The 21577-nt window shown below is 41.7% G+C and overlaps 1 protein-coding gene across 1 annotated transcript in view; it reads right to left on the bottom strand.

Moving 5' to 3' along the window:
- The window catches only part of SYNE3 (spectrin repeat containing nuclear envelope family member 3), a 57013-nt gene that overhangs the window by 29613 nt on the left and 5823 nt on the right, over nt 1-21577 (bottom strand). Inside the window, exons 2-4 of the mRNA XM_033062452.2 lie at nt 5677-5834; nt 2546-2718; nt 1810-2119 (exon numbers count right to left, since the gene is read on the bottom strand). Coding sequence (XP_032918343.1) covers nt 1810-2119; nt 2546-2718; nt 5677-5820 — 627 coding nt within the window. The 5' untranslated portion in view covers nt 5821-5834. The remainder of the gene's footprint in view (nt 1-1809; nt 2120-2545; nt 2719-5676; nt 5835-21577) is intronic.

Genomic DNA, 21577 nt, shown 5'->3' with positions numbered 1-21577 from the left:
TTTCTTAGCTGGATTCTCTCACTCCATCCTTCTATGAAATGTGGTATTTAGAACCAATGCCAAAGAAAAGCTTTTTCTGGTGTCTCAGTTGGCTGGAAACATAAAGACATATTTTGTCTAACTAGTATGAGCCACTTCCTGATCTCATTTACACCAGCACATATCCAAGTCGGTTAGAGAAATCACACTATGTAAAATCAGTCTCAGAGAGTTCACATTCTGGCTTTGAGTATTCAAATTACTTGTTTGAAAGAACAGCTTTATTAAAATAACTAATGACTGTCTCCGGCTTCAAAACCAAAGACAATTTTGGTGAGGAGGGAGTGAATGATAATTTTAAATAGCAATCTAGATAGACAACACCTGAATTCCCAGGACCCTTCTTATTTGTATATCCAGATGCCTTGTAATCAAGTGATCTACTTTTAAAAATAAATAATCAGTGTTGAGGCCCAAGTCTGCTGTTGGCTTCTCTGTAGCAGGTGCAGCTACAGAATTTCCAAATATACTCCATACTTTGGAGAGATATTAGCATTAGTTGCATATTTATGGCTAGAAAAGTATCTGAACTATATGCTCACAAAATATGCCAGCTTATGGGGTTTTTCATCACTTTTGGAGTATTTTACTTCAAAAGAGAAAATGTATCTATGGAATAAGCAGGGCAATGGAACAAGCATCCCAGTGCTGCTGTTCTTCCAGAGTGATCTGAAGTTAACTTTGTACAATAGCACCCAGGGAGGGAAACCATCCATCACTGCCATCCAGTGATCACTGCCATCCATTACCACATCCAGTTCTGGACTGGTGTGTAGGTGTGGGAATTATTTGAAGGCAGCATTATAACAGAGGCAGCGAGCAGAACCAATGTAATGAAAATTATTTTTATTTGCACCAGGTAGTTCCAGACTATGAAAGTCCTGGAAGTCACTATAAGCAAAAACTAGAATTTCCATATGTTTGTTATAGATGTGTCTATACATATATATATTTAAAATATCTCTTTGAGTATTTCTATTGATTTGGTTAGTAAGAAATTGAATTCCTCTGCTCATCCACAGAAGCCTGCCCCTCGGCCATACCACATGGTCTAATCCTGTCTTTATGTGAGTTCTAGAAGTGAAAAGTACAAGCATTTTCTGAAATCTTTACTCAGAAATAGGGTGAAAAGAAATCACTGATACTGAAAGATAAAACAGGATGCCTTACACCAGCCTATCTAACAACTGTTCAAGGTGGAGGATTAGTATTGGTCAAGAATTAGTATCTGTGTGCATGAAAATCTTTCAGATAGTGGAACTGGCTACTGAGTAGTGTTGGGCCAGAGCTGACTCCCACCTCGGTGTTTCCCAGTTCTGCAGGCAGGGAGGGCAGCTCTGGGTTCAACTAACACTACTTCCTCCAGCAGGGCTGTGCCCATGTAATATTCCCTGACTCCTGGGATGGGCACACTGCATCTGGTTATACATGAACCACTAATGTGCTGAAAGATGAGGAACAATTCAAACTTTACACAGAGATGACCTAAAGCAATATTCACTAAGTCACAGCAAGCAGCCTGCAGATACTTTGCAGCAACACACTACAAAGCACTATGTAAGAGCATCCCAATTACTATCACCCCAGGACAACAGCTCATCTTGGGACTTGACAATTGTTTCAAACAGTCCACTGACTGAAAGAACAGGGATCCTCAGCTCTGCTTCCTTTTGTAGTCCTACCAGGTAAGCTCCATCACTCAAGGAACAAGTAGCAAACAACACCATGGATTGAAGGAATTTAAACACTTCCCACTATTTATAAATGTACCTGAGCTTCTTGTCTGATTCCTTCATATTCCACCCTCATTTTCTTCTGAGCATCCTCATCAACACTGGGGTCACCTATCCTGCTGAACAACGAAGCAGCTTCCTCCAGCAGCCTTTCCAGCAGGACTGACTGATTTAGGACATCATTCTGCAAAACCTGAGCATGGCTCAGCTGCCACTGCTTCTCTTTTAAGCCAAGCTGCAACTCAATGTCCGGCTCCAAGGTCACCCTCATGTTGTGAATCCATGCGTAGAACTCATCCTGGGCTTTCAGGTACTCGCTCCAGTGCAGCCAGACCCACTCAATGCGGCTGTGGGGGAGAGCCAGAGAGTGGAGTTAGATGAAATGGTGATGGGAGCAGTGGAGACCAACAGTCTCAAAATGCCTTCAAAGCAGTGCGCAAGGTTCTCAGCAATTTAGCTTGCTCTGAATACACAGGGTTTGGATTCATTTCCCAGGTCCTCTCTGCTTTGGGGAAGATATATGCTGTGTAAGGTCCCTGTGCCTGACCAAACTCATAATTCCAGACCAGGAGGTGGGTGGGCCAGGCTGTGAAGGCAGAGCACTGAGGTCTCACTGATGCTCCCTCCCCACACAGTCCCCAAAATGCTCATGGGACTGGGATTAGCAGGGAATCTCTATCTACAATCCAGGCAGCAGAGAGAAGCAGGAAGCACTTTATGAAAGCACTGGAGGAAACAGCTACCTCAACACACCCAGAGTGTGTTTGTCTTACCTGTGACAGTGAGTAATGTATATGGCTGTCTCTTCCCACAAGGCTTTAATGTCCTTCAGCTTAGAGAGCACCTCGTGCTTCTTATCCTCACCGATGCTGCGCAGAGCAGCGTCTGCCTTCACAAGAACCAAGTCCATTTTCAAGCTGCCTTCTGGTTCCAGTGCACGTATTTTCTAGGAGAAAAACAAATTATACTGAAAGCATGGAAAGAAAACAGGCATTACTGATGAAATGTAAACTTTGTTTTCACCCAGGAATCATGAACTCCCAGAATGATTTAGGTTGGAAAAGACTCTCATGATCGAGTCCCATTGTTAATATGACACTACCATGGGATGGAAATGTTTCTACACAACACAGACAATTAACCCTTCCCACCTAACTCCCTGCTGCAGTTTCTCCTGAAAGGAAAATATTAATGTTTTTCAAGACATGCTTACTGTTAAACATGCTAAAGTACTGAATTTAATTGAAAACCACACAGCAGTTAAAAAGCATTTAAGTTAGCTACAAAAAACAGACCATCCTCTATGAAATGCCTGTGGCTGTGTTTCCATTGCTCTATAAGGTTACAGCAATCTGTTGCCACAGGCCAGCTGTTCTCCCCCACCTGCCAAAGCACAAAGAGGCAACCTCCACAGGCTGCACTGCAACCTCTCAGTTTTAAGCTATACTGTAAGAAATCATGAAGCATATTAAAAAGGCTTCCTAGTGCAAATAGAAGGTGGCTTAGAAAAGAAGCCAAGAGAAATTAACTAGTGGAATTTTCTGCCTGCTACCCAGTTTTGCTTTGACCCTAAATTGCTAAGTTATGAATTGGTGAAAATGTGTATCTTACACAAATAGGAATGCCAGGAACTGAAAGGCAAGTCAGCTAATTTTAAGTATCTAGAGGTAGGAAAATCAGCAGAAGTTCTGCACAATTTAACAGATTAATTATCCCTCAGTTTGGATGTCGGCTTTCAACATTACTTTATCCAGACTTCTGATACTATCAAACTAGCTTTTCTTGCTGCTCTTCCATAAACTCCTGCCAAACTGCACACTTTCCAGTTTGAAGAAAAAGGCTTCTACAATGAAAACACCAAGATTTTCAAAATCAGCAGTTACTTTTGGTAAAATCAGGCCCATGGGATTTGATTTAAAAAAAAACACAACAAAAGCATGTCAGTTATTGCAAAGGTGAGACAAGTAGAAGGTCTTTGGTTCTCCAGTCCCACATTCTGGTAAAAGCAAAGCCTGTCCTTTTGGCATGCAGGCAGCATGTGATGTATAAACAGTTGTTTGGAGAAATGATTTCCTAAGAAAGGTGTGTTTAAGAGAATCCAGGAAAGCAGAGCAAAGGGCAGGGCAAAGCAAGAAAATACAAGCCACAGCTATCATCCAACAGGTAAAGTGTAAGAGTAAAGCTGTATTCTAAGCATGATAGATTTCCAGTAATTAGAAGCAAACAACAGCTGGAGAGAAAGCAGTGGTTGTACAGTCATTTTTATTTTTCAAATCTGTTTTTTACATGATTTTTTTCATTGGTTGACATTTTCATTAACAAATTAACAGAAAATAAACCACAGGAAGGAAGCATGAAAAAAACCTGGCAAGCCAGGTGCAAAAAAGGAACTGAAAACTGATGACTGGATTTGAAAACAGCCAATAGGTGAAGCAGTGAGCACATCATGAGGACATCTGAGCTGGAGACAGAAGCCAGGCCCAGAAAGGAGGCAGGATGAAGGAACAGGAAGAAAGAACTTGTTAATCTTTATAATGATGAATCTCCAAAGTCTGAGTTGCAAAACTCTCTTAATGTGACTTTTTGCATGTTACAGACCTCTAAAGCCCACAGAAGTAAACAGGCTTCAGCAGTTCAGGTCACATCACATCACCACAAATCTCTAGACCTTATAACTTGTTATCTCTGCCATGAATGTTCCTCTTTTGCCAAACTACCACTCTTCCTGTGTTTCTTGAGACTGTACACATCATAGTTTCCCAGGCAAAAGAAAGGGGTGAAAATAATTTAAGGTCAGAAAAATAAAACTACAGACCAAGATAAAATGCTTTAGATATTTATGACTGACGTGCAAGTCTAGCCACCATCCGTCAGTCCATGAACAGTCTCTGTATTATGCCAGAGGCAAGATCCATCCCCCAATAAACCTCAGTTAAGGAAAAAGGCCGAAGACATCATTGTAAACTACCTCATCATCCATGCAAGGCTGCAAAGTCTTTTGTTAAACTTCAGAAGAGGCAGGCCAAATATAAGTAGACACAAAAAAGGAGAGGCTTTGGGGTAAATGACAACAGGAAACATCTTGCCATTTAAATTAAAGAGATTCCTTAGAATTAAAGGTAATAAAGGTATAAAAATAGTTTCAACGTTAGTCATAGAAATATCACCGCTCCCTCCAATCATGAACAGTACAAATGGGACAAACAGGAGTGTTTCCTTCTCTGAGATTACAAGAGCTAGATAACATCTAATGAAACTGAAGTTAATGAATGTGAAATCCCTGTAAGAGAGCAGGCACAATCTGCAACAGGATCTCTGTGAGAAGAGTTATACAACAGATGAAGTAAAACCAGGGAAAAAATGAGAACTTTTACCTTTTCATTAAACAGATTATAAAGGGAATTTGTAAACCCTATTATCGTCAGGGTTATGGAAAAGGACAAAGGAATTACTCTAAAACAGCCCATTACCCAGACAATGCAATCTTTTTCTATCATTGCCAGAGTCCTAGAGGGGATGGAACACTATGTGATCTGATTCTCCTATACTATATGCTGGTTGTCTGCAAATTACTATGGTAATTGCAAGCAGCAACCAAATTGTTCCAGGCTTGAGGAGAGTGTAAACATTTTAACCTGCCAAACCTGCTGCTAGTGCTCCAAATCAAACTGAAAATCTTGGAAGCCTGTGACAGCAAATTGCCATACTCTTTTTCTACATCTGTAAACAATTTGCAAACAGAAAATTTAAAAATAATACTGATGTGAACCCATCCACACAGACCCAATGCCCCAGTAGGGGCAGCTGACAATTTCCTAATGGAAACTCCAGAGCTCACAGCAATAGCTGCTGTACCAATGGCAGCAGTGAGAGCCACCTCTGAATTCCATTGCTCTTTCCTTACCTCAGTCTCTCTCAGTCTGGCTTCTAGGGCAGACCGAGGTCCTTTGGTGTTGTCATTGATCCTCAGTCTCTCTTGGATGGCTTTCATCCAAGCTTCTGCATTCTCCACGCTACTGTCAAATTCATCCTGTAGCTGCTGAGTCATCGCATTGGAAGAAGCTGAAAGGACAGGAAACAAGGAGGTAAGCAGGTTTTGGGTAAGATCTGAACAGGAATGAAAGGCAATCCAAAGGAGCAAGGGAGAAAAGCTAATGATGTTGTGGATTTCCTTCTGAAGAATAACACCAAAAACTGCAGCAGTGTCGCTGTTCAGTCTACTCTGCAGCTTTCCCAAATGAAAATATACCAGGAAACAAAAAGAAGGTGGAGAACTGTGGGAGGCTCCATTACAGTAAACAGATTTAATTTAAAGATTTTAAATGAGATTAATTTAGTGATTGTGGTGTATTCCAGATTAGCTATACCAAGCACAAACATTTTCTTCCCAGAGTCATGTCAGTGGAAAACTCTTGCAGTGCCTTCCAGGCTCATGTACTGAGCACCTGACACCAGACTAATGAAGTACTTTGGCACATGCTTAACTTGGAGGTGTTTAAATTGCTGTTGCAGAGGTATTACAGCGCTGAAAACAGGATCAGATGCTTGGACAATCAGTTAACTTCTGCTGAGACCATGCAGAGGTTACCTGAGAGCACATGCAGTGAGTCTGGGATACACAGACAACAGGAATTGGCCAGCAACTTCCAAGACAAACCACAAACAAGCCTTCACAGGTGGTTATCAACACTGGTGGATGTCTTCTTTTGCCATCTCTTTTAATCCATACCAGACTCTAAGCTTTTAATTTTCCTCTCCCTCTCTCCTGTTTCCCATTCCCCATCAGCAGGAATGTATGAGGCTTGGTGGCTCTATTGATGTCTGTTTAGAGAACAATCTCTCCACTGCCCAGACAGCCTCCTTTGTGCCTGTAAAATAGAACAGAGCCATCCTAGGCTTACCCCTAGGACATGCTGGACTAAACTTGACTAATAAGGATGAGCCATAACAGAGCACCCTGTAGGTCAGCTCCACTGAAGTGAACAGAACAAGAGCCGGAACATTCAATGGGTTTGGATCACATCCTACAACTACTGCCAGACAAGCAGCCAGTGTTTTGTGGAAAATAAAATATTCTTCCTCTTTGTTATTCATCACTGAAGGATTTTTTTCAGCACAAAGTTTGAGACTTAATTACTGGACCCAAGTTTGTTGCCCAGAATTCAGTTCCACAGAGCCCCTCAGCTTCCATGAAACAATTCACGCGGAAAAAGTGCTCAGTGTGAGAGGCAGAGCATGGCTCCTGGTGAAGCTGGACCAATGGTGTTTTGCAACTACCACAGCTCTCAGCAGCTCAGGCTTTACAAAGGAGAGCCATCCATCTGGTCACAAGCAGAAAGCTCCCCACCATTCTGCCAATGTTCTTTCCACGAGGTAAGAGGATTCATGCAATATTAGAGGTCCTTCCCTGCAGCTTCCAGTGAGTTTTCTTTCACATTAGACCAGAAAAAACAAAATGTCAGCATTCACAACACTCTGAATTGCTGCTTCCCAGCTGTCATCAGGCTTTCTACTCAACAAGTCCCAGAACAGAATGAATGAACTGCAGACCAGCTACTGCACCACCCATGGGGACAGCTGGAGCAGAGGATGGGGTCAGAGCTCCATGTGCAGACCAGCAGAGCTGCATTTGCATGAAAGAGAAATTCCTCCCTAAGTGAGACCTGTCAGACAGGACAGAATCTAAGGCTGTGGCTTTCAGAACTTGAGAGTAGCTTTAAAAAGAGTGACCTCACCTTGAAAAGGTTTAAAAAATAAAACAGGATGCACCGGATTTAGTAAGGGTGGTGTGACATGGGGCAGCTACTCCCTCTTTCAAATATAAAAATTATGACAGGATATATAATTCAAGATAAAATAATTGACTTATATCACAAGAGTTCTAAAGATGAAGCCAGCTAGGAGTAATGCTATTCTCAGTGGATTGCTAGATAGCTGTGTCCTTCTTCAACTGTGACTGGTTCAGAATTGACATTTCTGAACTACAATAATCCAGCTCTTGGAAAAGAGCGCATATGTCATTGCAGCTGAAAAACCAACTCATTTTCACATTAACATTTCTCACTGTATCTGGCAGTTGTAGAGGGACTGTCCTTTAAAACTCCCCTTGTTACATACCTACATACATTTCTAGGCAAACAGTTTCTGAATGCTCAAGTGTGAGCTGTGGTGATTCCGAGTTCTGCTATAGTGAAACAAAAACTCACAGCGCATTTGCTGGATAGACCCTGACAAGAAGTGGCATTCATTTCCTAGGAGAGGTTTCTATTCCTGGCAACATTCATATCATATTCAAAATTGGCTTCAGTACTCCAGTCATGGTGTAGCCAATACAGAAATGTTATCCCAGTCTGACTTTTTACAAAAAGTCGAGGGCAATCTAACACGGTTAAGAAGCAGTGGAAAACCTACTGATATCCAACGGGAAGAAAACCCCACTCACACTCTGCCCTCATGCTGCTGCTCTCTGAGTACAAGAAATTTTTGTCAAAACCTCACAGCCCTCCCCCAGCCCACACACAGTCAATCCACATAAGCAGTCAACACAGGAAACCATAAGAAAAGTTATTTTGATATTAAGATCACCAGCTTGAAAAGGAAGAGAAACACTTTGCTACTCCAACTACAGGCATAAAACATCATTGACTGATTTTGACCAAGCAATTCCTGTATCTAGTACCACAAAAATGATTAAATTTAGCATGAACTCAATGCTCAGGTGGATTTCATAGTAGTGACAACTTGCAATGTCTGACATGGATTTATGCTGCCTTTTGAGACCTCCTGTCCTCCCTCTGTGCAGGGCAGCCAGACACTGGCTGAAGCAATCAGCTACAACACCAGACTTTTTTTTTCTGGAACCCTTCCCAAGTATTAACAGCTTTATTTATACCTGCAAGGTAAAAGTATGATTTCTGACTTACTGTCAGACTTACTGTCTGACTTACTGAGGAAAAACAGCTGGTGTCTATTTGAGATATGGCAAGATCTATAACTCCTTTGGAAATTCTTCTGAAGCTGGGACTAATGATTAGTAGATAAAAGTTAACCAAGCAACAGCATTCACCCAATTTCTGTTGCATCAGTGGAACTAAAAGATTGAGCAATACTTCTGGACATGAAATTGAGCAATACTTCTGGACCCTGATCAGTACAAAAAGGACAAAGGAGACATAGTAGCTCCTGGAGCAGACCTAAGCTGCAGAGCTGTGCAAAGCCACCATTCACACACCAACCTGTCACCATTAGGGACATGTGTACAGTGGTGCAGCAGCCCCTATCCCAGGCTCAGTCTCTGGGACCCACTGTGCCATGTAAAGTCTTCCCTTAATCACCAGTGCGATCCTCTGAGTAATTTGTACAAACTTCTCATGGTTATTTTCAAATGCATCCAGCTGTTCAAAACTGCTTTCCATTTAATGCTACTTGAATCAGTGTATTAATTTATACTGTAGAAAGTGCATTTACACTGTAGAAATCACTTGGCACCTCTGTACATGTTACTAAATGAGGGCAATAACCATGTGTAAGAAATTCTGGCTAATGAGAAGCTGAGCAAAACCAAGTTTTATTCATCAGATACAGTAACAATTTCTTGGTAGAAGTAAAAAAGAAGTGTATTTCAGGGTGCTAAACAGAACCGACCCAGGACAGCTCCTGCAGTATATCCACAGGTTACAGAAAGCACATTTAGGACCAGGAATATGTAAAACAGATTACCTGCAGAAACCTGTAGCTGAACTTCTCCCACAACACTACTCTTCCCACATTCTCTGAATCACCCTCCATGACCCCCAGAACACAGCTTGGCAGTGTCTGGGCAGGCACACACATTTCAGTGCCACAGAGAGATGATGCCTGAGCCCTTGGCCAGTTCTGCCAGACCCACTGCACACCCACAGCACAGCCAGGGCTTGCACTGGTTCGTCTGAGGTTCCCTTACATGCACGGGATATCTGCACCTTTGGAAGAGGGAAAGGTGAACACCTGACACAACACACACTTGTCTCAAGTCAGCATCACCCCTCTCCCACTCTCTCATCCAAGCACAAAACCATTTAGCAAGGAGGGAAGTCAAGGTACTGCAGCCTACCACCTCTTCCCAAAATCCTGGAGAAGGGGCAGTAGGAAGGATGCTGTGGGGCACCCAGGCTCACCCCCAGGCTGAACACTCAACCTGAATTAATGAGAGCCAAAGCAACATCAAGTTGGGTTTTGCTTTTAAAATCTGCTCCAGTTGTGCTGGGCTGAAGAGCTGCAGAGGCAGCTTTGTTCCAGCTGTGGTCTTGGAGCCATCTTGCTGAAAGATCAGATGAATGAATTAGCTGATTCTCTGCATTATCGCTCTGCCATGGACATGGCTGGGTTTCCACTGCAGACCCTGACAGACACAGGCAGAGGTCACCCCTCCTGTGACCCATGTGGCTCCCACTGGGCCAGATTTCTCTGAGCAGTTCTTCCATAAGTACAGCCACTGCAGGAGCCATGCTAGTGCATCTAATAACTCTTCTGGGACATTGCAAGATTTACTTATTTAATATTTGTAATGCACCACTGAGAGCTTTTAAAATTATTTTGCAAGTGCAGTGTCTTTTTCTTAGGATTATCCTATTACTTTGCAATGTTTCCTAACATGTTATTTTCTCTCTGCCAGTCATACTGGGATTCAATTTTTTGTTTTGGCTTATTATTTTTTAAATCTAAGTCTCTTAAAACTTTTCTTACAACCACTCCCATTTTACACATTCTTTTAAATCCTATACTTATAGAACACAGGTTTTTAAATGGTTTCAATATGTCTTGGATTCTTATATTCATGTACTACTTGACTAGTTTCCAGAGCCCAGTTCTTACAAAAATAAAAGTACAAAAATGCTCCAGGAAAATTCAAACCATTCACCATTAGGGAGACTATTTTCCAATTGTTGAAATACTTCAAACTTTTCATAACCCTTTTCAATTGGTTCTGGGATTGAATGTGAAGGAAAAAAAATTAAAAGCCCACTGAACTGTATCAAATTTTAGACAAATTATGAGTGTGGAAACAATTTTGGTTCTGGGAATTGTATCTGGGATAATTTAGTAACTTTTCAGCTCCCCTAGAAACGATAAAGAGAGCTCTGAAGAGGCACAGAGCTGGGATCTCTGTCTGCTTCAGATTGGAGCAGAGGTCAGGAGCTGGCACAGACTACAGAGCACTGACCCTTGCCTTTCCAAACTGAATATTCTTGGTCTACTCCAGGAGGAACTACTGTGGATTTTGAATCCAGCCAGCCTTACCAGCCTTCCTGAAAGCCTCCAGAACAGCAGCTGCACCCATGCAGAGCCCAGTTAAACTGCCTGAGCAGATGCAGAAGTTCCCAAGGTTTCAAATAAAAGAAGTAGTTATTTCCAGCATAATCTTTTAGAGGCTCAAAAAATAAACCTATCACCTTGGCCATCTTCCAGCACAGCCCTCTCCTGTGTTACTGGCAGTGAATGTTTATGACAGTCAGCAGTTGTTTGTCCTAATTAACGAGCTAGACTATGAACAGAGTTTTTTGGAATAAACACATCCACATCCTCATTACAAGCATCCCCTTCAACCAAGAAATGCAATTCTGAGTACATGCAGCACTCATCCACATCATAGCCTCTCCTTTACAAAACAATCCACAGGAAACCTATGGCTAATGCAAGGCATTCTGCCACAGCATGAGCACACCTGACAATATTCTCTTTCTTACCAAAAACTGAAAAGCAGAAGATGTTTTGTGCAGGTTAACTCCAAAAAAAAATTGCCTGATTTTTTTCAGTCATTTGTTTGAAAACTAATTTCAGACTTTGGTAAGAGCCAGTACAAGTGCCATATCTTCTTGTTTCCTAAGACTGATGGGGAAAATATATAATTCCCAGGTCTAAAAAGCCATTTCCTTTAAAAAGGGATTGAAATTTAAAAATAGTTTTATATCCAAATGGAATTATAGCATACAAGTAAGGCAGAATTGGGTTCTGGGGCCTATACTAGGGAATGATAATCACAGATCTGATCACACCATTTTTATTATTTCAATTTTCAAGTCATTTGGAAGTAAAAAGAGTAAGTGCAGACCCTTCATTACAAATGTCTCCCATTTCATACACTCCACACACAAACTTTTGCATTTCCAGGTCACTCTAGGGGATGGGTTGGTCTATCATGATTCCATTAGATAAGTAAAATGCAGGGCTTGGTTCTGGTCTACTTTTTACCATCAAGGAGACAAAGTATCTGTATTAGATAGCTGTCTGGTTTAGATTTTGCTTTTCTATCCCCACATTATTGAGGTATAAACAATCCTTGGAGCATTTATTCAGCCAGCCCTCCTGGGAAGTAAGACTATCCTTTTACAGATAACAACTTGGGTTCAAAAGCACTTTGTTTCTTGCCTTTAAGCAATAAGGAAATACTTGAAAGGACAAGAACAAAGTCGAAGAATCTGTTAATAAATGCTGTTGAGGGTGATTTTCAGCCTTTTCTAATTTGTACCACTTCAAGTGTCTGCTGAGATGCTGATATCTTTTTAGTGACTTCAAACTTAATGAGGAGAGCCTTCATTTTCCTAGTTACTACTCACAGACACTTTAGTCTGGGAAATCACAAGTTAAACACCTCTGCTCTACAACTTCAGCAAAGATTCTTCAGGTCCAGGGAATCTGATGGGGAAATTATCCAAAAGATATCTGAGGGTTTACCAGCAATCTACATCTTGAGCAGCTGGGGACAAGTTCCCAAGTAGGTGTGGTTTCAACTTTTGTCAGCTCCCTAAGTTTTACCATCAGTGAGCCAACAAAATAGCCCTGCCAGCCAACAGTGTTAGTTTCACAGACTCTGGAGACTAGAATTTATGTATTCAATTATCTCCCACTTGTCCTCCAGAGACTCTATGATCCCTCAGTACTGGGTGCCAGTCACAGCACTGACATACTAATAAACCTCTGTGGTGTCTGCCCATTGGCTTGAGATCAGTGAACAATTCAGAGTGAATAACATATCTGATAAATCATTCCTCTTTTGCAGGTCATATTATTGTGTACAGACAACCTCATTTTCTCAAAGGTGTGGTTATCCCTATTTGCCAAATACACTTTGCAAGTTAGTTTTGCTCTGGAGACTATTCCCAAGTAACTCTTGCTGGCAATCCTTAACACCCCAGCTGCGCTGCTTAGCTTCGGTTTGGCACCACAGCCCTAATGAGAAATTGCCCCTCTTCCCTGGCTAGCTGGGAGCAGCTCTCCTAATTTGTGTGCAGTTTGTCACAGGGTGCTCCCAAGTGCCAGTGTCATAATCAGGACTGCAGAGTGCTGAGCCTCGAGGAGTGTGCTGTCACAGCACCCTCGGTGAGCCCTGCAGTTAAAAGGATAAACCTCTGTCCCAAAGAGATTACAGAGGACGAGTTGGAAGGGGTTTGGCAGTGAAAGCAAGGCATAGTGTGTACTTAGGGACACGGAGTGATGGAGGGAAGAAAGGGCTGTCAGAGCCTTCAGCTGCATTGCCACTGCTCTGTGTAAACTGCAGCACTTCCACCACCCATGCTTCCACCCACCCCTTGGAACCACAGATACACAGAAAGAGACTCTCAAGCCCAGCTGGGGCATGTGGCCTCAGCAGGGGCTGGATCTCACACCAGGAAGAGGGATTCACTGCACTGAACCACAGGCTGCTGGTGGGACACTCTGTGGTAGGAGCCCTGTGATTCCATAGGGAGTCAGGGTGAGAGGGGCACTTCCAGGCAAGGAACCACACCAGAGGTGGGATAATTCACCTTCTTCAGGAATCCTGTGTTCTGAAGCAGCCTACAGTTGTAATATGGATACTTAGGGCTACAGGATGTCAATCTGTCTGCAAGTTTGTATTCTTTCCTATTCCACATCACTGCTTCCACATTTGGATCTGGGGGGTTTTTACACAGGCAATTTTTCCCCTTACAAGATCAGTGTTAAAATCTTTTTGACTATCTCACCTTTGAGTGTGTAACTTGGAGCACTAAGCACATGGCTTTTAAACTAATAAATCTTTAGAGTCAAGTATATACTGGAAATATTTCTTAGAAACAAAGTCACTTTCAAGTACTTTGCAAGTATGCTCCAAGGGCACAGGTCTTTTGTCTCATTTAGAACAGCTGAAGGACTAACTCTCCAAAGCAAGATTTCTCAGACATATCTTTCAAAACATTATCAGTTCAGTTATGCTAATGATATATTTATACAGTGAAAGTGAGACTTATGGAAGTGGAAAAAAAAGTAGCAAGTAGGACAATACTAATTTTAGATACTAAAGCTGTTGATTAAGAGTTATTTTCTTGGGATCAAAGCATATGGTTAGGGAAAAATTAGCAGATTTTAATTTGCATGGAACAGAAAGATCTGTTTACATAAAGAAAGAGAAAAATGACCCCTGAAAGAGATGAACACTTGAAATGCTGTCAAGAACATACAGGAGGCTGTGCCTAAACAGTAAATAGCCATACCTAAACAGTAAATAGCCATACCTAAACAGTAAGTAACCATACCTAAACAGTCATCACTCTGTACATAATTAAAAGTAATATTTGCATTAATCTGATAATGCCAAGCTTTATATTGCAAAACAGCACTGGTTTGTGTACAGAGAAACCCACAGGCAAACAAGGTCTGACTGTGTCCCAAACAAAATACACTATTGGAACCATCAGCAAACTCATCCCCAAGCTCAGAAACAAAAGCAGACCACTGCAAAATGCTGGTTATAAATTAGAGTGGTTGAGAACATTTTTGGAATTGAATTAAACAGGCTGCTTTCTCGTGACTCATTTTTGCCTGAACTATTGCAGTTTCCATGTCACCCTCCCACAGAGTGAGCGCGCCAGGCACTGTGGGTTAGAGCACAGCCACATCTGGCTCCAGCTGCACAGCCCCTCCAGCAGCTGGAACAGCCCAGCACTGCCAGGACTCAGCACTCTGATCACTCAGGACTGCACAACCAGGAGAAAACCGCCTTTCTAGCATCTTTTATACCTGATCAGGAACTGAAGTCCTGTAGTCTATAACCCAGAGGGGATCTGAACCTCCTCCTACCAAGATTCATCAAACCTCAAGCAAAGAGTAAAATGGGAGCAGGACCCAGCAGTGAGCCGTGTTTGTCAGCAGTCATCCCCCAGTGAGGAGGACCAGAGAGTTATTTAAAGCTGTGATTACAGATAATTACCGTGCTGAGCAGACCAAGCAGAGCCAATGCTCTTTCTTCTCACTTGTATCATCCACTAGCCTTTTAGAAATGGAGTACTACAAGTACTACAAGAACCCAAAGCTCTTTTTTTCTCTTTTTGCTTGCAAACGTCTGAAGGGATCAGGCAGCTCCACTCCATTCAGACCCCAAGGGGCCCTCAGGGTGTGCTGCTTCTCAGCAAGCTTGAAAATTCCACCCTAAATATTACGGGACTAATCCCTGGGGCTGCCAGAGAGCTAACACAGTGATACATTTAGAGCAGCAGGGGTCCAGATCAGCCAAGGATTTGTACACACACCCTAGCAGACATAGGACTACTTATTCTCAAATACTTGAAAGAAGAAAAAGTCATAAAGCTATAGATTTGCTTAACCTGAGTAATATATAATTATTCTACAAGGAGTAATAGACATCATGGCACAAACTCAACTTTGGTCTAAAAGAAATAAAAATATCTCCCCACTAGTCTCCAAAGCTATCTTCTAAAGATACCACAAACACCTGCTGTATTTTAAAGGCATTTCATATCACTAAAATTTTTCTCCACTCTCAATTTACAGATCAGGGCTCAGCAAGTATCTTGTAAAAGGTTGGTTCATAAAACAGTTATCACTTTTCTGAAGGAAAACGTGTCCAGCTCTGATGAGAACAATTACAAAAGCACCAAAAAAAAGAGACTCTGATGATCTTGTTTGGGTTCAACGAGCACAACACAAGTAATAGTGCTCATGCAAACTATGCTCCCTAGTTAAAAAATAAATCTGAATTTCTTTAGTCCCTTTTTTTACCTATTGCATACCCCCAGTCATGTTTCAACATTACATATGTGATCTTAAACCCACACTCCAGGGAAGGGATGTCAGCAGCCCCAGTTCAGCAAACATTTTGGGGCTGTAAAAGCTGATATCATGTTGTGAGCACCAGCCACACTCCCAGCTCCCAACAGACTCTCTCTATTAACTTCACCCACTGTCCCTTATCTCCAAACCTTCTGGTGCACACCACAGCAGGGATATTTTGGCTGCCTTTCTCCTGCCTTACATCAAGGAGTTCCCCATCCTGGCCTGCTGCTCACAAAACAATTTATCAGGCCTTATTTCATTGCACTGGGCTCTCCCACCCTTTCCCCCAGCAGGCAGGAGGGGAGGCGTGGGTTTGCTCTGCAGAAAAGCGCGGGAATGGGCTGATCTTGGCGCCCTTCACCAGCTGGGTTCTACCAGAACCCTCGGTTCTCCTTCAGCAGGCCACTGACTTCTATTTCCCCTTTCACTAGAATTCAAATCCTTGAAATTCCAAGACACTTTGATATCTTTAACACTTCCATGTCTCTAGCAAATTTAATGCAAAGCAGAAAATGAGTGCAAAAGTTACTAGGAGCCAAAAGACACACTGCCTGTCACAACCAGCTCACTACATTATGAAACAAAAGTAACCTTGTAAAAACCTTACCAAAATCCTGGGAAATCTGGCAAAAAGGGTAGGTAAAAGTCTGTGGTAATTCCATCAAAGTTCCCTGGTGGGCTCCCAGCATGGCAACCACAATCCAGGCTGGCCCCACTGGGCGTTAGAACAGCAATTCGGCACAGCTGGCAGCACGAGCAAGTCCGGTACGAAGAGAAACCAGTGGCTTCCTCCTTACTGATGCAGGAGGAAGCACAGGACTTCCTTTCTGCCTCCTCCCATGCTGCAGGAGTGAAAGAAGAGATGGCAATCCAAAGCTGTATCAGTGCAGAAAAAAAAACAAAAAGAAAAGAAACCCAGGGCAGGGCATGCTGCCACTGTTTAAAACGTAGGTGAGATTTAAATAGCAATAATCCCCAGAAACTATCTAGTTCAGGTCATCAACTAACAAGCTGGTTAATTCCTGTAAGGATTAATGCTTGAAATTATTATGCCTGACAGATATTTGCTGAATGGGAACTAGTCAAGAATACACAGGATGAAGACCAGCAAGAAGTAAAACTGCAGACAGGTACATCAGAGCTGAGATTTTAGAAATCATTAACTCATGCTCTAACAGCATAATAATTTTCTTTATTTTCCACTTCCTTTTTTACTCTCAAGGTCTCTAGCAGGAAATTCCCTATGCAGACTGACACACTAATCTAGATTCTGCTCTCAGTTACAGTCATACAAGACAAAAAGGAGGCTAGCTCATATTTTCAGGAAATACCTCTGCTGCACAATTTGGCTGAATGGAATATACTTTGTAGGCATGAGCTGTCCCTCACAACGGAGCATATGATGAATTCTCCTTCCCTAACTCCCCAAAACTCTTGGAAAATATAAAGTAGCATTCTCCCTTGATTAATTAAGATCCTGCTGGGTACATCTGCTTTTAGACTTCCAGCAAAACCCACTGGTTTGGTCTATCTACCCCACTACCATTTACATCATCCTAATGCTGTAGTTCTAATACACTCCAAGACCAAAACAGGTGCCACTTACTCAATTTGGTGTAATTCAAAAGTAAGTCCATAAGGCCAACAATTTCTCAACTTATTAGTTGCTGTACATCATACCTTATACTACACTGAGCAGCATTTCTAGAATTACAACTGGAATTACAATATGGAGGAGAGGTGGAGAAATCAGTGAAAGTAAAACATAGGGGAAAAGTTGGTTTGAATTCTGCCTGCAAATTAGAAGCTACAGATAAAACAGGGATAAAACTGTAAGCCTCTCCACCCATTTTGGAATCAGGCAGCACAAGGGAAGAGCATGGGGAAAAACTGAAGGGAGGAACAAAAATGGATGAAAACCTAGGTGGAAGAACAATAGTGGGATAGAAAATGTTTATCAAGCTAACCCTGTGAAGTTGCTAACACAGAGCATTAGCTGAAGACCAGTAGCCTTGGAGAGGCTGTGATCCCCATGTGCAGTGGTGACCTCAGCACAGCCAACCAAACAGAATTTTGGTTAAAAAATATCCCAAGGAACAGAAGAGGAAGAACATCTCAAGAGTTAGCAATGCTGATTGTACCTCTAGAGAGGGAACTGATATACCAGCTATTTTCCAACTGTTAGCATTTTGCTAACATGAATAATCCTTAGAGCTATATGGATATCTCCAAACACATCAAGATAAGAGCATCTCAAAACACATAAGCATGCAGACTAAACTATATGATGCCTAGGGAACATATCTGAAAGTCAAATCAGATGTGTTTTAGAATTGTGTTGTTTGAATGGGGGATTTTAAATGCCTATAAGTGAACCCCTTTCACTTTTCCCGCTCTCTCTCTCGTGGCATATCCACAGTCACTGCAGATTTGTCATAGTCCTGATAAAAAAATTAAATAAATATTTTTTTAAAAAGCACTGAAATTAGTAGTACTGAGGAAGCTGAGCATACATGGCTAATATCAGCTATGCACAGTGGCTTCTAGAACAAGGTAAATCAGTCTCTTTGGATGGCTAATCTAGAAGGCAAAGGAGCTCTCCAGGTGAGCACAGACAGCCACAAGCCAGAGGCAGCAATGAGAGGATCAAACTAACAGTGAAAAATGCAGCATTGTCCACAAAACTTTCTGTAAGTTAGTATCACAACATATTAAAAAAATATAAATACCACATTACCACTTTGGTATAATTCCCTTTAGAGTGAACTTGATTTTATATTTTTCCATATTTTTAAAGGAAACCAAGTTCAGCAAAATATTCCAAATGTCCACACACATCTGACTTGCCATTCTCTTCTTTCCCATACAAAGAAGCCCATTTCCAGTTTCAGTGATGGATGAAACTGTTTTTCCCACTCTTCTGGCAAACTATCATTTCTGCTATGGTAGTAAAGCATTTGAATGGCCCCTTCTTCATGCTGACATGTCTAACTTCAAACACGGATTCAGTTACATCTGTCACTGTGGCAACATCTGCTGTAGCTGTAATTCCTGTAACACATCTGTTGGGTGATCTTAGATTACCTGGCAGCCCGTGGGCACTGCGAAGGGAACATTGCTGCAAAGCCAGTGCAGCCCATGGAATTAAGTTACTACAATACTCCACTGATTAATCCACTGTAAGTGATACTCTGGGCAGACTGGCCTCATTGCCCACTGACAGTCTGTATCTTCAGGCAGGCAGTGATGTACTTGTCCTCTAACTGCTCAGGAGACAGACATCATCACCCCAGCAGGGTTGCAAGGGTTATAAATTATAAAGCGTTGTCTGAGCTCTGCAAAGAGCTGTGAAACCCCTCAGAGAGACAACAGAGCAGCAGTATAAAAATTTTCTTCAACCATAGCAACTGTGTTATATATTCTTACTCTGCAGATCATATTTCTAACTATATTTTAGTTGAGAAATAGAATAACATTGGTATAAAGGGACTGTCAGTGCAAGTGTTTCTCACCAAAGAATCTGGTTTGGAATTGCTGTGAAAAGACCTTTCAGAAAAGAAACACATCCAGCAATCAGGTTGTGCTGAGTACTGGGATTGGAGGTACTGGCAGGGATAGCACAGACAGGTGTCAAGCTCTTGGTCTCTCTGTATTTACACAGTTTCACTCTGTGAATAGTGAATCGTTATGAAGAACCTATTCATTATGCATGCCTGATGATTCAGGTGTCCCACCTGGCAAGCTGAGCATCTTAAAGGTCTGGCTTAGGTCATCATGATTCTCTATTCCATTCAGCAAGGAAAAACAACAACAGCAAAAAAGGATTTTAATTTACCAGTTAGCAAAGAAACAAAAAAACTCAACCCACACACCAAACCAAACTCTGAAAAATGTCAGATTTGATCTGAGCAAGACTAAAAGAACCAAGAAGTGGGTTACGTGCTGATATAGTTACTTAACTGAGAAAAACATCTATTGCAAATCCCCAAACTAAGGTGTAACCTGCTAGTAGCAACAACAGCACTTCACAAATACCAGTGATAGCTGACATAGGAAGGGCACTATAGAAAACAATCACCTGCAGAGCACTGAAGCACATCCAGGTAGATTCCTCAGCACTGACTACAACGATTCAACAATAAAAGATCTTAAAAAAAAAAAAAAAAAGGCGGCTATGAATTTTAAGTATCGGCATTAAATGTGTCGACATAATTACTTATAAAAAAGGTTTTTATAAACATCTTCAGCTCTTTCATCAGACAGCAAATACTACTTTACTCTGCAGACCAGAATGACATCACCAGCTTTCCTATATCGTGAGGTATTCCCAGAATCACAGAATGGCTGAGCTTGGAAGGGACCACTGGAGCTCATCTAATCCAACCTCCCTGCTCAGCCTGGGTCCCCTAGTAAAGAATGTTACTCAGGATTGTGTCTAGATGGCTTTTGAGCCTCTCCAGAAGAAAGTCCACAGCCTCTCTAGGCAACCTGTATTATCACAATATGCAGTAGCTAGACATGAAAAGACCTGAGGGGAGAAATAAAGTAATATTGAAGGAAAAAACACCGTTAGGGTTGCCGGTAGCTCCATCCGAAACAAATTTCTCTTGTAGAAAAACCAAACAAAACCACCAACCAACCAAAAGAACACCTCCTCAAAACAAACAAAAGAAGCAACAAAAACCTAAACAAAGAAAAAAAAATCCCAAACAAACAAAAAACAGACCAGACAGTTAAATTATTTTCCTTTTTGTTAGGCTGTAGACATTTTCTGTAGATTAGCATTTCACGCCAGCAGCACAACTAATGGAATCGGCAGGTTTATAATCTGAGAAGACACAGGAAAATCCCAGGCTCTGGTAAAGCCAAGGGCAATACTGTCACAGAGCCAAGATTTCTACCCTGACTCCTGTGGACTTAAAAGACAAGGTAACAAGTACATTTTTCTTTGGGTGCTCTCTTAATCTGGAGATCTAAATTAATGCGCGTCTGTGGTGTTTACTGATCCCGTGTTATTAGCCAGTGTTAAAGTCTTACACTTCACACAAAGCCTGTGCTTAACCTGCTGCACCTATAGACCAGTTCTGCTGACTTACATAAGAAACATCACCTACATTTGCCAACTGCAGTCATCTGCCATTCATATAACCACTACTGAAGACTCGAGTGCTCATGCAAAGACTCTTGCATTAAGAAAAGTCAGTCATCTAAGCTAAATGAAATGCACAGCCTGGGGAAGGACTGACAGCTTCACAACTGACAGAAATGATTTATTTAGTCACAGAAGCTTTCAGCCAGGAGTATATTTTCTCACATGACCCCATCTTTGCATGTAACTGACTTGAAAATTCAGTGGGTACATCAGTGCTTGCACACTTTCCAGCTTCCCTGAGCTCCTTCAGGATGCACTGACAATGGGGTACAGAGCCTGGATAAAGACCAGCTGTTACATCTCTCAAACTACTCCTGGGTCAGAAACAACATGTGTTTTTATGATACAATTGCCTGATTAAAATAGCAGGAAAGTAATACAGGCATGTAATGCTTTAAGTTACATATCACTTCTCTGTGAGATGGAGATAAAACACAGCCAAAAGTAAGCCCTACACTCTTTTGACTGTTTAATTTATTATTGTTGGTGTGTCAGTCCAGATGAGTGAGTAGGCGAGTCAGTGTGTGAGATAATCTTTTAGGCTGAAAACTCCAGTCTTGGTTTTTAAATAAAACCAAGTACCCAG

Source organism: Catharus ustulatus, chromosome 6 (assembly GCF_009819885.2).
Source record: "Catharus ustulatus isolate bCatUst1 chromosome 6, bCatUst1.pri.v2, whole genome shotgun sequence".
Classification (NCBI taxonomy): domain Eukaryota; kingdom Metazoa; phylum Chordata; class Aves; order Passeriformes; family Turdidae; genus Catharus; species Catharus ustulatus.
Note: the sequence above shows the minus strand (reverse complement) of the source record. Positions and strands in the feature narration are given on the sequence as shown.